We start from the raw sequence: 15,299 nt of genomic DNA, 5'->3' as shown, positions 1-15,299 counted from the left end.
TTTACCAGCTTTTGGAATCAGTGTAATCAAACCTTGCTTCATACTTTCAATCAACTCTTTTTTTTCAATACCTTCTTTAAGGGCACAGAAAAATAGATTTCTCAAATCTCCCCAAAAAATTATTAAAAAAATTATTAGTGAGCCCATCTGTCCCTGGGGATTTGTTTAAAGGCATCTTCTCAACAACTGAATCCAATTCTTCTATTTTAAGATCCGAATCACATAAAACTTTGAAAGATTCCTCAATACGGGGAATATTGTTCTGAATTTGAGCAAAAAAAAAGATCTGACTCATGGGAAGAGAAATCTGAGGAATATAATTTAGAATAGAACTGAAACACTTCTTTTTCAATTATTTTATAATCTTTGCATTCCTCACCTTGAATCATTAAACTACTGACAGAGTTCCTTTGCTGTCTATTTTTTTCTAAATTACAGAAGTATGAAGAGTTTTTTTCACCTTCCTCAATCCACTTAGCGCGCGATCTTATATAAGCACCCTGTGCCCTCTCAAGATACAAATTATCTAATTTACTTTGCAGCTCCATCACCTTATCATTGTCATAATCATTTAAAATAGGTTTGTTACAACACTGACTTATTTCACAAATTAAATTCCTTTCATATTCTCTTTTTTTCTTTTATTAGTTTCTTAGAGAATCCAATGGAAAATTCACGAATTTTAAATTTTAGAAATTCCCATTTACTTATATTAGAATCAAAAGAATCATTTATCTCTATATCTCGTATTAACTCCTTAATTTTATTGCAAAATTCTTCATTTTGTAAAAGGAAGGCATTGAACTTCCAGTAACCTTTGTTTCTAAATTGCTTAGTTGTGGGTTCTAAAACGAGATCTATGAAACAATGATCCGTTAACGGAGCTTTAGAAATTGTAGATTTTACAGCATATTTTGGAATGTTGTCACTGACCATCCAATAATCAATTCTAGATTTGCTCTCCCCATTTGGTTTAAACCATGAAAAGCATTCAACCTCAGGATTTAAATATCGCCAAACATCACTCAAATTATTTTCTGTCACCAAAAAATCAACACTAGCATTAAGCCGCCCCTTGTTAAGTCTGGGAGGCCATCTATCTTTCCACTCGTCAGGAACCAGATTCCAGTCCCCTCCTATTAAAACATTATCAGATGGGTACCTTACTTTAGTTTCGGAGATCATATTAGAAATATCTTCTAATAATTTCTGATTTTGTGCTGCATTATTAAATCCATAAATATTAATTAGAATGAAAAAAATACCATCAATTTTTAGTACCACCATCAACCAGTGCCCACTTCCATCAGCTTTATGAACGATGACTTCCCCAGGACATTTGTTGAAACATATTGCCACTCCTCCAGAACGGTTAGACCCATGGCTGAAAAAAATCTTCTCCCCCCATTGATTAGTCCAGAAAGATGCATCCGAGTCCGAAGAATGAGTCTCTTGTAGAAACACACAATTAGCTTTCTGCCCTTTACAAAATAAAAAAACTGCTTTCCTTTTAACAATGTCCTTTAAGCCCCTAACAAAGAACCGAAGATTATTTTGTCCTTAATCATTACGCAAAAAAAAAAAAAAAAAAAAAAAAAAAAACGAAAATTAGAGAACTATAAAACCAAAAATCGAACCACTTGTAGGCTCACTCAGTCACTGTATGAACCGCGACTTTCAAATAGAGCTCTGGTGTCCCATTGAAAAGTTTCCAACTAAATTACCTGATTGACACTTATAAATGTATAATTTCACCCGTCAACGTCGATCCGTCGTCCTTCAATGAAGCCATATGGACCGCGAAAGAACGCAACCTTTCCTGCCCTCCTTGCTTGATCAATTTGAGGCCAAAGCTTTCGTCTGTCTTCCAAATCCTCTCGAGGAAGCATCTCCGCGAAACGAACTCCTTCCGTCTTGCAAATAGGAGAATTTTTGCTTCGACGCCAGATTTCATCCTTCACCCGTCTTTGAGTGAACAGCACGATGACATTCCTGTTTTTATTGTCTATCCTTCTTCCCAGCCTATGGACAATGTCAACAGCCTCTTCCATCTTTCCCTCCATCTCAGGTGCAAACTTGCTTAGAATCTGAATGACACGTGATCTGATAGCTTCATCTTTTTTTTCTTCAATGCCTTTGATACGAAGACACCATCTCATTCTATATCTTTCCTGTTCTCTCACCCTCTCCTTTAGATCATCGTTGTCCTTGCGAAGAAGCTCATTTTGAATCTCCAAGTCCTTGACTCTTTTCTTGCACTCATTTACCTCTTCTGTGTTGAACTGAATCGCCTTTGTTAAGCTTGCAATCATGGCGCTGCTTTGCTTAGTTTGCTCGCTTAAATCCGCCAGCTTCTCACCCACCCTCCTTTCAAGTTTTAAAATTCCCTCCAAAATGGTTTCGTTGGAGATTTCCGCCTTCTCACTGTCAGCTGTAGGCTTGACCTTTTTTTCCGCAGGATTCTTACTTGGCGTTGCAGGAAGAGAGGCCTCACCGCGTCCTCTTTTGCTGTTTACAGAGACCTCCATTGCGTAGTCGTGCTCCGTTTCTCTGGCCTCAACTTTCTTTTCAATATTAGGCGACAGATCTTTTCCTTTGGGGTCTAGTTTTAGTTTAGCAGGTTTAATTAGTTTTTGTGAAGTCATCGCGTGACAAATCAGTTGGAGTTACTTACTTCAGACAAACTTTTGGGAACAACTATAACGAGCTTCAGAAAACACGACTGCTCAACTCGCCATCTTCGTACCGCCGCCGATTTATGGATATCTATCTATGCCAGCACGTCCCAGCCGGGTTCGTCACTTATTTGGTTCCCCTGGAAACATTTCCGTTGTGGTCCGTGTTATTTGCAGCGCGTTTATGTATTTGTGTTGTGAGCTTTTGCAGCGCGTTTCTGTATTTGGTGGTGTTGTGAGTATTTGGAGCACACATGTGTTGTGAAACTGATGAAGATGTTTTCTTAATTTGCGGGTGTTTTTTTTATTTGCATGCGTTTTTTTCTATTTGTATGTGTTTTCTTCTGTTGCAGCGTGTTGAGCTCTCTCGGCCACCGTAGTACGTGGGGGACTGTAGCTGCAGGCTCCAAGTCTGCAGCTACTACTCAGCCATGGTTTGAGCGAACACTCACCTATTTTGATAGGAGGTTGCTGTTGATCCATGAAAGCACCACTATAACCTTCTTTCGTCAAATCAATCAGCTGTCGTTTCAAACATAACATGAGGACAAAGTGTATGAGTGATTTATGTGTGGATTGGCTTGATGATTTATTTATTTTCATATTGTAACACTGCATCCGGCGGCGATTAAATAAAATAAAAAATAAAAGCGTGTGCGCGCATTACTTTTATTATGGTAATTTCAGAAACAGCAGAGACCCACTTCCTTCCTTCTTTTTTCTTCGAGTTGCCCAGAACTGTGATAATTTTAAAAAAGATCTCACGTTTTGAGACTGTTTTGTACTTTGTTATCCTTATTACTCATAGTAAGTGTCTGTGGCAGTGGTGTATTACTTTGAATAATTTTTTTTTTTTTTTAAAGGACACATTTTAAGTCCTTGTTTTATTTAAGATGTGTTTACAGCATAATTATTTGCAATGTCCTATACTATATGAATAGTCTACCTCATATGAAACCACTTCATTGCAGCGTTTTGGAGATATGACATTGTTTGATTTCAAAGGCCTATAAAGACCTAATTTCTAATAAGTAGAAAAAACGAATGGCCAGTTGTTATAGGGGACGTCCGACATATGCACACCTCATTAAACCATTTTACTGCAGCATTAGGTGGAATATAGAAACCATATAATGTCTGTCTAAACTCAGCAACAAAGTATCTTCTGTTTTATTACAAGGAACATTAATTAGACACTTTAGACAAGATAGTTGTTCTTGTGACCCTGCTGCCCCAATAAGCATTTCTTGTCAATTTTTTACACATTCATTTAACAATTTCTATAGTATTGCATTCTTCTCTTGGCATTTAAATATATAAAACATTTTTTAAAACTTTTTTAGTGTGAGTTAAATATCTTTTTGGCCCATCTTATCTGTAAAATAAAACCTGCGTAATAACTATGCACATCTGAATATAAGGCCTTTTTGACTTGGAGCCCTCGTTAACAATTATATATCACATTATCACCTATAAATGATTATATACAAAATTACTAGTGGTTATCAAGATTGATGTGTTTTGGAATTGGTATAATGTGCTTGGAAAATAAAATATGATTAGAATATTGGTGTAACTAATAATATGTATGCACTGCATATTCCTTCCTATATCTATACTGTTCATAGACAACCCGGCTGCAGAATAAATGAAACATGTATACTGTAAATATGGGTTTTTTACTATAGCATGAATAAATGGGAACTTTTTCAAAAAATTGCACATGCCGTTGGGGTCACTAGTAAAGTTTCTACCACTAGAGCTCACATTTCTTACTTCACTTAACTGTTACAACTGACGTTAATCAACTATATTATAGAGTGTACAAGTTTCAAAGATTAACATCACTTACACACAGTAACTTTGTAGTAATTTATTGCACTTAAGTAATTGATTATATCATAAGCAGTGCATGTCCGGCTGTATGGATAGTCACTAACATTTACAACAGAACTTTGTAATGTTATAACATTCTTGGTATCTCCTTATAGCATAATTCATAATTAGAATTCCTCATCTGAGGGTTATATGTGTAAATTTAGGAATGTAAAAAAAACATGCAGGAAGACACTATTTCTCTGCAGCAGGACAGATCTCCACGCTACTGTTAGTGACCCGTATTCCATACCAGCCTGCCCAGAACTGTGTATCCACCCCTCCATGAGTGAAACGAATAAACCGAACCCCACGTCCATAATCCTTAAAGACGTGTGTCATCTGAAATAAACAAAAACAAATGCAGACTTTGACTTTTAGTTTGATAATAGGAGAATAATTGTAAGTATTATTCTACTTACTTGACACCACGGCTCATCGTTCCACTGTTGAAAGAAAACTTTTTCAGGCTGAAAGGATTTGATGGTTTTTTTCTTCTGATCAAGCAACTCTACACAGACCTCATATTGACACCCACAATCAAAGCGTGGCGCATACCTGTAGGTAAGACATTTCATAATTGTGCTTCCATATTAGAAATGGGTTTGTACCTAACACAGGTACTGCGTTCTCAAAGGGATAGTTCACCCAAAGATTAAAATTTTGCTATCATTAATGTGGAACATAAAAAAGATGTTTTGAAAGTCAACAGGCTCAAAAACAACAACAACAATTTTTCAAAATATCTTTTATGTTTTAACTTTTGAATTGTTTTAACAAAATTACACTTTATGCAGATTATTGCAATAATAATAAAAATTACAGATGTAAAATATAAATAAAAACATCAATATCACGTTGTCATATTGCAACAAGGCATATGTGACCCAGATGGACAGGTCATTCACAAAAATTAATCACATAAAATATGATGTGTGATAGCTAAGATACTGTAGCATGAAATGGGAGTTTGAGTGACTCTCACCAGTCTGATATTTTGATATGAGGTTGCAGTTGATCCATGAAATCACCACTATAACCTTCTTTCGTCAAATCAATCAGCTGTCGTTTCAAACATAACCTGAGGACAAAGTTTATGAGTGATTTATGTGTGGATTGGCTTCATGTTTGATTGAACTTTCTTGAAGGATCTAAAATATCAAACATACCCATAAGATGTTATAAAACATTTGGTGACTGTGTCGTCCGGAAATGGTTTCCTATTTTCCTCGGCTGCCCAACGGTCACCTCCATTCTGTACAATCTCCCATCCTTGAAGATCATCTAATAAGAACATCAGATAAAAACCACAAGCACAAATATTCTCTTTTTTTATACTGATATGTTCTGTACAGTCCTAATTATGTGGCTCACCATCAGCTCTGGGATTCTTGAGCAAGTTCCGTCGCTTCTTAATTATAAAGTAAAACAGGCGCCAGTCCTTTGGGGGTCTGGAAGCATCACAGGGCTGGATCCCCTCTCTCCGACAGCGCTCTCTCCAGTGTGCAGCACTGTCCACCAGCTCCTTCCACTCACGACACACCAGCCGACAGACTCGCACCACCTGATGTTCAGGCAGGTTCAGTAGGATCTCCTCAACGACAGCTAGAGGAACATCTGGCTGCAAAACTGTGCACTGACAGAGAAAGAAAGATTAGCCTACTTTTCAGTTCTGATCCTGCTGGAAAATCCAGCTGTAGAACATGGTTGCTGGTTTCTAGATGGTCATCAACTACAATGTTCCAGAAACTAGTTTGCCCACTTCATACCTGTATGACCAGCTGATGGATGGCTTATAGAGTGGTGAAGGGCTGACGTCAAAACCGGGAAGACTGGTTCCCTCGAGATTTTCCTATGGGGTTTTTCATTTTATGACTAAAATAAAGCCTGTGGTAAACATAACTTGACGATACTCTTAGGTTTTGTTCTACAATGTAAACTGCGCACACACATCCCAAACTGTCTAGCCTAGTTATTAGAAACATACGTTTTCGAAAATAAACATAGCTGCTTCAAAAATCGCGTAGGCTACGCTATGGGTGTGTGTAGTTTAATTTGTATAACAAAATCCAATTATCACAAGTTATGTTTATCACCACGGACTTTTTTGTGCTCATAAACTGAAAAATTCCATTAAAACCCCATAGGAAAATCTAGACTAGTCCAAGTCTTCCGGGTTTTGAGGTCATCCCTGCATCCCTTGGACCAGCTAGAAACCAGCAAACAACTGAAGAAGAAAAAAAGAAATGAAACCACTGTGTTCCAAACACATCTACCGTATTTAACTGGATTTTCCAACAGAAAAGTCAGTCCATTTCTGCATTATGTCTAGGCCAGTTTGATCAGTTCTCAACTTACTTCGCCTGAACTGCATTGCCTCGAAGCAACATGAATGTGCTCGCTCTCTGACTGACCCATTCTTGTTTTTTGATAAGACATTGGTCCTTTATTTGACACGTTTGTGCGTCTGGACCTAACGTTACGCGTGGAAACACGGAAGTTATGTATCATAGCCTGACGAAGTTACAGTAAAACGCAGATACACAAATAGCTAACTGCGCATCGTTCTTCTAAACAGCGATAACGACTGTTATTGCAGCAGGGCTCTAATCTGCTTTTGGAAAACTGGAATATTTTGGCAGCGGAGCGTCTTGACGACTCACTAGCACCGGCTGACGCTGTCAGAGCTGATCCGTTATAGGCTAACGTTACTTATTTCCAGCTTAGAGCTCCCGCAAACGTACCAGGATTCTAGTCGGAATCCCAATGTATTCCTTGAGATCATGTGTCGACGACACGTTTCACTATCGACAAATCTGAAAGTATTGTAGAGCATCACAGTCCCGCCCACAGAGAGCCCGAGAGAGCTTTGGTGCCGGTGTTCCGGAAAATTCTATTCCCCTGTTTCCCCTTCAGCGCGCATGCGCAACAGCAAGACGAAAATCATGATCTCACGTCATTATTCCGCGCAAGCTCCTAGCCATATTGTGCAATTGTGCATCGCGGTGTTTTTACTTATTCTCCATCACAGTAATGTACATTTTACTCTGTTTGTTAGATAATCTGCAATTGCATACAGGTTTTAAAGCATAGAATGTATATTTTCAGATGTTTATGGCTCAATCGGATGTAGATAACGTTACACGTGCTAATTCTAGTTATACGTTCTTTTTATTATTATTTTTATTACTGCGTGTGTGTCGGTTTGCTGTAGACATAAATAAACTATATTGCACTGCACAAATAAGTAATCTGTGTTGTTATTCTCATTTACGTTATTTTATGATATTCGTCTACTTGAAGGCCCAGAAAAAGTGGTTCTGTATAGTACATTTTCAGTATTTATAACACACTGTAGTGATGCTGGTGATGTATTTAAGTGGCATCTTCATGTGTAAACACTGTCATCCATCGATCAGTCTCTTACACTGAACACACAGGGGGAACCGTTTTACCTGCTGGCCCAGAAAAAGTGGTTCCCCCACTGCAATATTACATTTTTAAGGAATTCATAACACACTGTAGTGATGCTGGTGATGTATTTAAGTGGCATCTTCATGTGTAAACACTGTCATCCATCGATCAGTCTCTTACACTGAACACACAGGGGGAACCGTTTTACCTGCTGGCCCAGAAAAAGTGGTTCCCCCACTGCAATATTACATTTTGAGGATTCATAACACACTGCAGTGATCCTGGTGATGTATTTAAGTGGCATCTTCATGTGTAAACACTGTCATCCATCGATCAGTCTCTTACACTGAACACACAGGGGGAACCGTTTTACCTGCTGGCCCAGAAAAAGTGGTTCCCCCCTCCCGTCTCCCACCCCCTTTCGTTCCCCCCTTTAGTATTTATAACACACTGCAGTTATGCTGGTGATGTCTTTAATTGTCATCATGTGTAAACACTGTCATCCATCGATCAGTCTCTTACACTGAGTGGATCCCACCATATTATATTCCCGCCAGATTTCTTTTTACCCATCCCCCACCTATGCACATTTGACTTTATAACACAAACGCGCACTTTTATTGATAAATTGATGTAGGCCAATTCAAAATGATTTCAAAGAAACACAAGGCATCTCAAGTGAACCTTTTATTAACAGTAGAATATATTTACCAACACATGAACATTTCTTTTAATCAACTCAACTCTCTTTCAATACAAGGAACACATAGGACGTGCTATATGTAATACATGACAATATAAGTCAGATTTACAACAGTGAGATAACTTGTGAAAAAATCAGTTTTTAACATTTAGTTGAGCCTCCACTGTTCCTTCCTCTTTGCATGTGCAGCTACTGTCAACTCTTTGACGGCACGATAATAATCACCCTGTCCAGCTTGTTTCCTCTGCCGTTGCCTGTGTGTATATGTACATTTATTGATATTTATTCATAATACAAATACACATACACAAACATACATTTATATATACAGTATGTATATTTACACACACACGCATACACACATGCACACACATGCACACACACACACACACACACGCACACACACACGTGAATAATATATCTATATGAAGCCACTTTCCAGAAACATTGTGATGCTGACTTCAACTCAGGCCTATAGATAAGATACTATAGATACTGCCTACTGACAAAACTGGCACATCCTGACATTACTGACATCATATACTCTCACAGTTATACCTTTCCCTCCTCTTGGCTAGGTTCTCCTCTCTAGCTGCAGGATCTGCCCTTAGCTTTGCACGGAAACGTCCACCCCTCTCCTTACTAGAAAGAGGCATCTGTAATTATGTGAAAAAATGCTTAAAATAGGCAGAAATATATTATATATGTTAATATTAATTCATAGTAGTTGTACAAACTATATATGTGATATAACAATTAAGAAATAACTAAATAACTCAGTTAAATGCTCTGTGTCATATGGTATAACAAGTCATACGGTAAAATCGTTTGTCTGTATGACATTTTTTGTTTGCCCTTATGACAGTTTTATGCTTTGTCTTTTATAACAGACAGTTGCTTGGCCACCTCCTTCCACCTTTACCCTTGACCTTGACTTTAAACTTTATATTTCACCTGTAAATCAATATTTGTTCAAATTTTAAATGTATTAAACCCTTTTTTGACGTTTGACCATATGACACCCAAATCTGTGACACATGGTAACACACTTGGAAAAGGTGAAATTACCTCAAATGTAGGAGCAAAATCTTAAACTTACCTTCAACTTGGCTGGTCTTCAGGGGTCCTCTGAGTGATGTCATCAAATGTCACATGACTTAAGTCATTAATATTCAGTTCCAAAATGGCTTCTAAACTTTGTTTTACCGTATGACATAGGGAAAATGTGTCTTTGCGGAACAATTTGTTTTAGATACTAATGACATTTCTTAAAGGTGTATCTTATTATCCTTATCTTAAGACTTGAAAAAATATGCCAAATAATTTTTTTTATCATTTTTAAACATTTTTTATAATTTTAAATGCAATTGTCTTAAATAACTTTAAGTGAATTCCGTTTGACCGCATGACATTTGACCACATTAATAGTCTAAAAGTTACCTATTTTTGAAATTTTCACACAATTATGAACAGTGAGGAGGACAAATGATGTGAGATTAAAACATATATATCATTTTAAACCTATTTTATATAAATATATAATATTTATTGCTCCTGGAAGTGCAAATCAGTGCGGCACGTCACTGACCCTTATGTTTCTGTCTGACATTTAAATACAGATAAGTACTTTTATGCTTGTTAAGGAGACTAAAAAAATTTGTTCAAAAGTCACGTAACACAGTCTCATAAATGTAAATAATGTGGCTGAAGGACACATGAGATTACAAGAGAATTTGTTAATATTACCCTCAGGTGCTCTTCGGTCACTTTTGACCGAAACATTTTCTGTTTTGAAACTGTAAAAATCACAGCTTCTTCGGAATGTTACGAAACTTGGTGACTTATGTCATAGGTATGTGAACACATAAAATTGACAAAAAACACAAAACAATCTACAAATGCAGATGCAGGAAAAAAGTGCTCGACAATGAAGGGCAAAACATGAGTGCAAAACATACACATTCACCCACCCACACACACATACAAACACACTTTTTATACACATACACATACACACCAATGAATTGTGACCGATCATAGGAAATTAATGGGAAATTCACAAACAACTTCTCTACAAATCGGCCACAATGCAGAAAAAAAACACATCAATAGTGAAAAACATAACATATTTATTTAATATATATAGATATGATATAATAAGTATTACAATATATTAAGTGGAGCATCATCGCATAAATTGTGGATTCATTTTTAATTTGTAAAAACTGTTAAAAATATTTTGTACTAAAGACAATTTTTAATTTTTAGAATGTGGTGGAAATGACAACTAACTAACGTAAATGTATAGAAAAGTTAGTTTTTTAGGAGCATGCATACACACGCTACCCAAACACACATGCACATACACACACACGCACACTAAAACACACAAACTATTTTGAGTATTACAAACATTCTTTTCACATAGAGAAACTTGATCCTACCCTGAACTGCATCTAATATCCATTTGACACACACACACGCACACACGCACACGCACACACACACACACACACACACACACACACACACACACACACACACACACACACACACACACACACACACACTCAATAATCTGATATGATTACAATATTACAGAGAAAACTAGAGTAAAGTTTTATTCTAAGAACAGTTATTTTTATTTTGGGGTTAGTTGATACTTCGAGGTAAGTTTTTTTCAACATGAAACACAAATAGTTCTGTTGTTAGGGAAAAGAAAGGTGACCTCTCAAAAATACTAAGTGCATGACATCCATGATTTTTTTAATTTTTTTTTTTATAGATGGAGTACTGTTTTATATCCGCCATAAGGGCACAGAAAAACAGGTGAAAGTAAAGGTGGTCAGAGGTGCTGCAGAAGCAGACAGCATTTTTAAAGAATTCCATGCCAGTGAGGCAGGTGGGCATAGTGGCAAGGAGAAGACAATACATGCCATTTCTAGCAGATATTATTGGCCTGGGATGTCAGTTGACATCGAAAACTGGGTGAGTTTTACTGACATTTTGTTACATTGTATAAACAGTGCCAGTTCCTATAAAAAAAGTATGAAATAATTACTAAATAATGTTTTTTATTCCTCTCTTCAGATTAAACTGTGTTTTGCGTGCCAGGCGAATAGACCTATCAAACTCCAGGAAGAGTACACTCCAATAATTGTGTGTCTTCTTCTTCTTCTTCTTCTTCTTCTACAAATGTTGTCCAAAAATACATTGCCTGCTTTGTTTGTGTAGGTGACTGAACCATGGGAGTTGGTAGGCATGGACTTAATTGGCAAGTTGTCAATGACTTCAAGTGGGAATCAGTACATTTGCGTACTTATAGACTACTTTACAAAGTGGGTGGAGGCTTATCCACTTGCCTCCAAAACAGCTGAGGAGGTTACAACGTGCGTTGTAAAAATGTTTTATCGTTTCGGGGCGCCGAAAAGAATACTCACAGACCAAGGCAGGGAGTTTGTGAATCAGGTTTGTATTTGCATTTGCTCAACTGTTTACTTTGTTATTAATGTTGTTATATATTTTTTTATTATACCAATATATTTATTTTCTCCAGATCAACAAAGAAGTTTGTTCTTTGTTCGGTATACAGCGCAGTCTTTGTTCACCCTACCATCCGCAAACCAATGGGCTAGTGGAACGAATGAATGGCACAATACAGAGGTAAGATTAGTAATTGTAAAAGTGAGGAGACGTTGGTGACATCATCTGATATTCATGTATACACCTATATGTTAAGAGGACCTGATAACACGGACAATGAGTGTTCATACATTGGTAGACATGAGTGCGGTTCATAGTACTTTAATAAAGCAGTGTTTTGCTTCAGTTATACTCCTCCTGCCCAAACGTATAAGCAGTAGCCATATAGCATTAAAGTAGAATTGTTTTTTTTTCCCCAGCGCGCTTGGAAAACTGTGTCAGGACAAACCACAAACATGGGACAAATACCTTGATGCTGTGCTCTTTAACATCAGGTCCAAAAAACAACTGACTACACAGTATTCACCATTTTATCTGATGTTTGGAAGAGAGGCACGCTACTTCTCAGAAGTTCCTGAATCTTTTAGTGTGAGTTAATTCACTGCATCTTGTTTTAATAATTTTTTAATATCTACTTTTATAAATATATAATTTCCTATTATTGTCTAGGTAACTGAAACAGTGGAAGATGTGCTCCAGGAAGAGCTTATCAAGCCCGCTATACAGATGCAGGACAAAGTGTATGAGGCAGTTAATAAAAATATGCAAGCCTCCAGGGAAAAAATAAAAGCAAAAAAAAAAGCTTCAAGGGCTTTAGTTCACACCTTTGTTCTTGGGGAAAAGGTGCTCAGAAGGAACATCCGAAGTCAGCAGAGGAAAGGAGGGAAGTTAGACAGAGATTTTCTGGGGCCCTTCATGATTGCTTCCTTACAAGGCAAAAGTGCAGACTTAATTAGTGATGATGGAGTGGAATTCAAAAAAATAAATCTAGATCACTTGGTCCCATTTGTGGAGGAAGTAGCTCGAGTTCCTCACAAACTCAGAAGGTCTGACACAGTGAACCCAGCGCCTCCGGTCCCAGGCACGTTGCCCCTGGTCCAAAGCCCAGCGCCTCCGATCCCAGGCACAGTGCCCCTGGTCCAAAGCCCAGCGCCTCCGGTCCCAGGCACAGTGCCCCTGGTCCAAAGCCCAGCGCCTCCGGTCCCAGGCACAGTGCCCCTGGTCCAAAGCCCAGCGCCTCCGGTCCCAGGCACAGTGCCCCTGGTCCAAAGCCCAGCGCCTCCGGTCCCAGGCACAGTGCCCCTGGTCCAAAAGGCCAGTGCCTCCGATCCTGGTCCCAGGCACAGTGCCCCTGGTCCAAAGGCCAGTGCCTCCGATCCTGGTCCCAGGCACAGTGCCCCTGGTCCAAAGGCCAGTGTCTCCGATCCTGGTCCCAGGCACAGTGCCCCTGGTCCCGGTCTGTGATATTGAGAAAAGTAAGTTGCATCTTAAATATAGTATTTAATATAGTATCTCACGCTCCTGCATCCAGTGCTTCACAGCTGGAACTTCCAAAGGCTCACCTGACCAGGGAAACAGGGATGGTTGGTAACTGGGTATACACTGGAACGGTGTGAGACCGGTGGTGGCTTGACTGAGAGAGTTTTGTGTATACTCAGCCCAGGGTAGGTATTTGTTCCAAACAAGAGTTTGGACGTTACCAGAGGTCATACTGCCACAACCATCAGCACAGATAGTTGTGGCAGAAACAAACATATTGGACGTTACCTCTGGTAACGTCCAAACTCTTGTATCTTGCACTCAGTTTACCCATTTGATTGTGTTTGAGTCCTTGACGATATGGCCACAGACAAATGTCCCTGCTTCAGATGAAATAGTTAATCATGTACTGAAGAGAGCATTAGCAGGTGCATCTAGTGCTGATGGCATGGTTGAATCCGTGACAATTATAATATATTATGTATTACAATTATATTATATTTTTTCAGTTCTGAACCAAGGTAATTTATTGTTATTGTTGTAATTTATTCCTTACATAATTTTCGCAGGCATCAATTCAATTTGGTCTGGCAAAAATGTTTGTGTCCTGATGGCCAAAATTGGGCCATACAAAATTTTTGCCATGGACATATCAAAGGTTGCACCTGGCAGGGAAGTGGAGAGTGAGGTACAGTATTCAGCATTTTCAGTCTAAAGAATACTAATATACAGTATATAAAACATTTACACACACACACACACACACACACATACACACACACACACACACACACACATATATATATATATATATATTCAAAACATGTAACAATCCAGGACCAATGTAACACCAATATGTTTGTTTCTCTGAAGGTTATTAATGCACACATTTATATGTTGGTGAGGAAGCATAACCAGGATAACGAGGACCAGGCATACATGATAGACTCCTACGCAATGACTAAAATATGGGAAGGGTCATATCACACCTTAAGCAGGGTAACTTTATCGGACTGAGACTATGTAATAAATATTTTACAAAACAATGTCCTTATCTGATTTAACAATCTTTTCTAATGATGATGATTCATTTTCTTTATTGGTTATTTTCTGTATTGCTTTATTAATTTGATTTAGTAATCTGTTTTTATTATTATTGTTATTTTAGTGTGATCCACGCCAGTATAAAGTTCTTCTGGGTGTGATAAATGAGCATGATCACTGGACTATTGCTGTGAGTATCCATGAATACACCTCACAATGAAGTCCATAGAAAGTTGCAATCAAATCTGATTAAACTTGTATCAAATGTAAGTCTTGCAAATATGTGTAACATTTAATGTCCAATGATGATGAAGGCAAACAAGGTACTAAACAACAAAACATTTTAGTCAATAAAGCAAAACAGATAATCTATCCTTTCTATAAAAGCAACAGTTTTGAAAATTATTTTCAATATGTAGCAACTAATATACAGGTTGTGATTTGTTTAATTTTCAGGCCATTTATCCATCCCAAAAAAGAACAATTTTTTTGGATCCTATGGGAGAATCATCACACAAACTGCATAAGTGCCTGGAAACCACTAAGTAACAAATGCAAAGAATATTTAGTATCTTTCTTATAGGTACAATGGAATTGTTACATGAATTGATCAATTTTCTTTGTAG

General features: G+C 37.8%; 1 protein-coding gene across 1 annotated transcript; it reads right to left on the bottom strand.

Annotated features, from left to right (window-relative positions):
• Window positions 1–4,335: 4,335 nt before the first annotated feature.
• On the bottom strand, window positions 4,336–7,110 carry fbxo44.1 (F-box protein 44, tandem duplicate 1). Its single transcript, XM_056242261.1, has 6 exons — window positions 6,909–7,110; window positions 5,925–6,186; window positions 5,720–5,834; window positions 5,536–5,631; window positions 4,973–5,108; window positions 4,336–4,892 (listed from the first exon to the last, which is right to left on the bottom strand). The coding sequence occupies exons 1-6, from the start codon at window positions 7,059–7,061 to the stop codon at window positions 4,746–4,748; spliced, it is 909 nt and encodes a 302-aa protein (XP_056098236.1). The 5' UTR covers window positions 7,062–7,110; the 3' UTR covers window positions 4,336–4,745.
• Between the last annotated feature and the right edge of the window lie 8,189 nt (window positions 7,111–15,299).

This window comes from Rhinichthys klamathensis, unplaced genomic scaffold (assembly GCF_029890125.1).
Source record: "Rhinichthys klamathensis goyatoka isolate OS25496 unplaced genomic scaffold, OSU_Roscu_1.1 h1tg000720l_1, whole genome shotgun sequence".
Taxonomy (NCBI): Eukaryota; Metazoa; Chordata; class Actinopteri; order Cypriniformes; family Leuciscidae; genus Rhinichthys; species Rhinichthys klamathensis.
The sequence above is the reverse complement of the archived record's forward strand: the minus strand, read 5'-3'. Positions and strand labels throughout refer to the sequence as shown.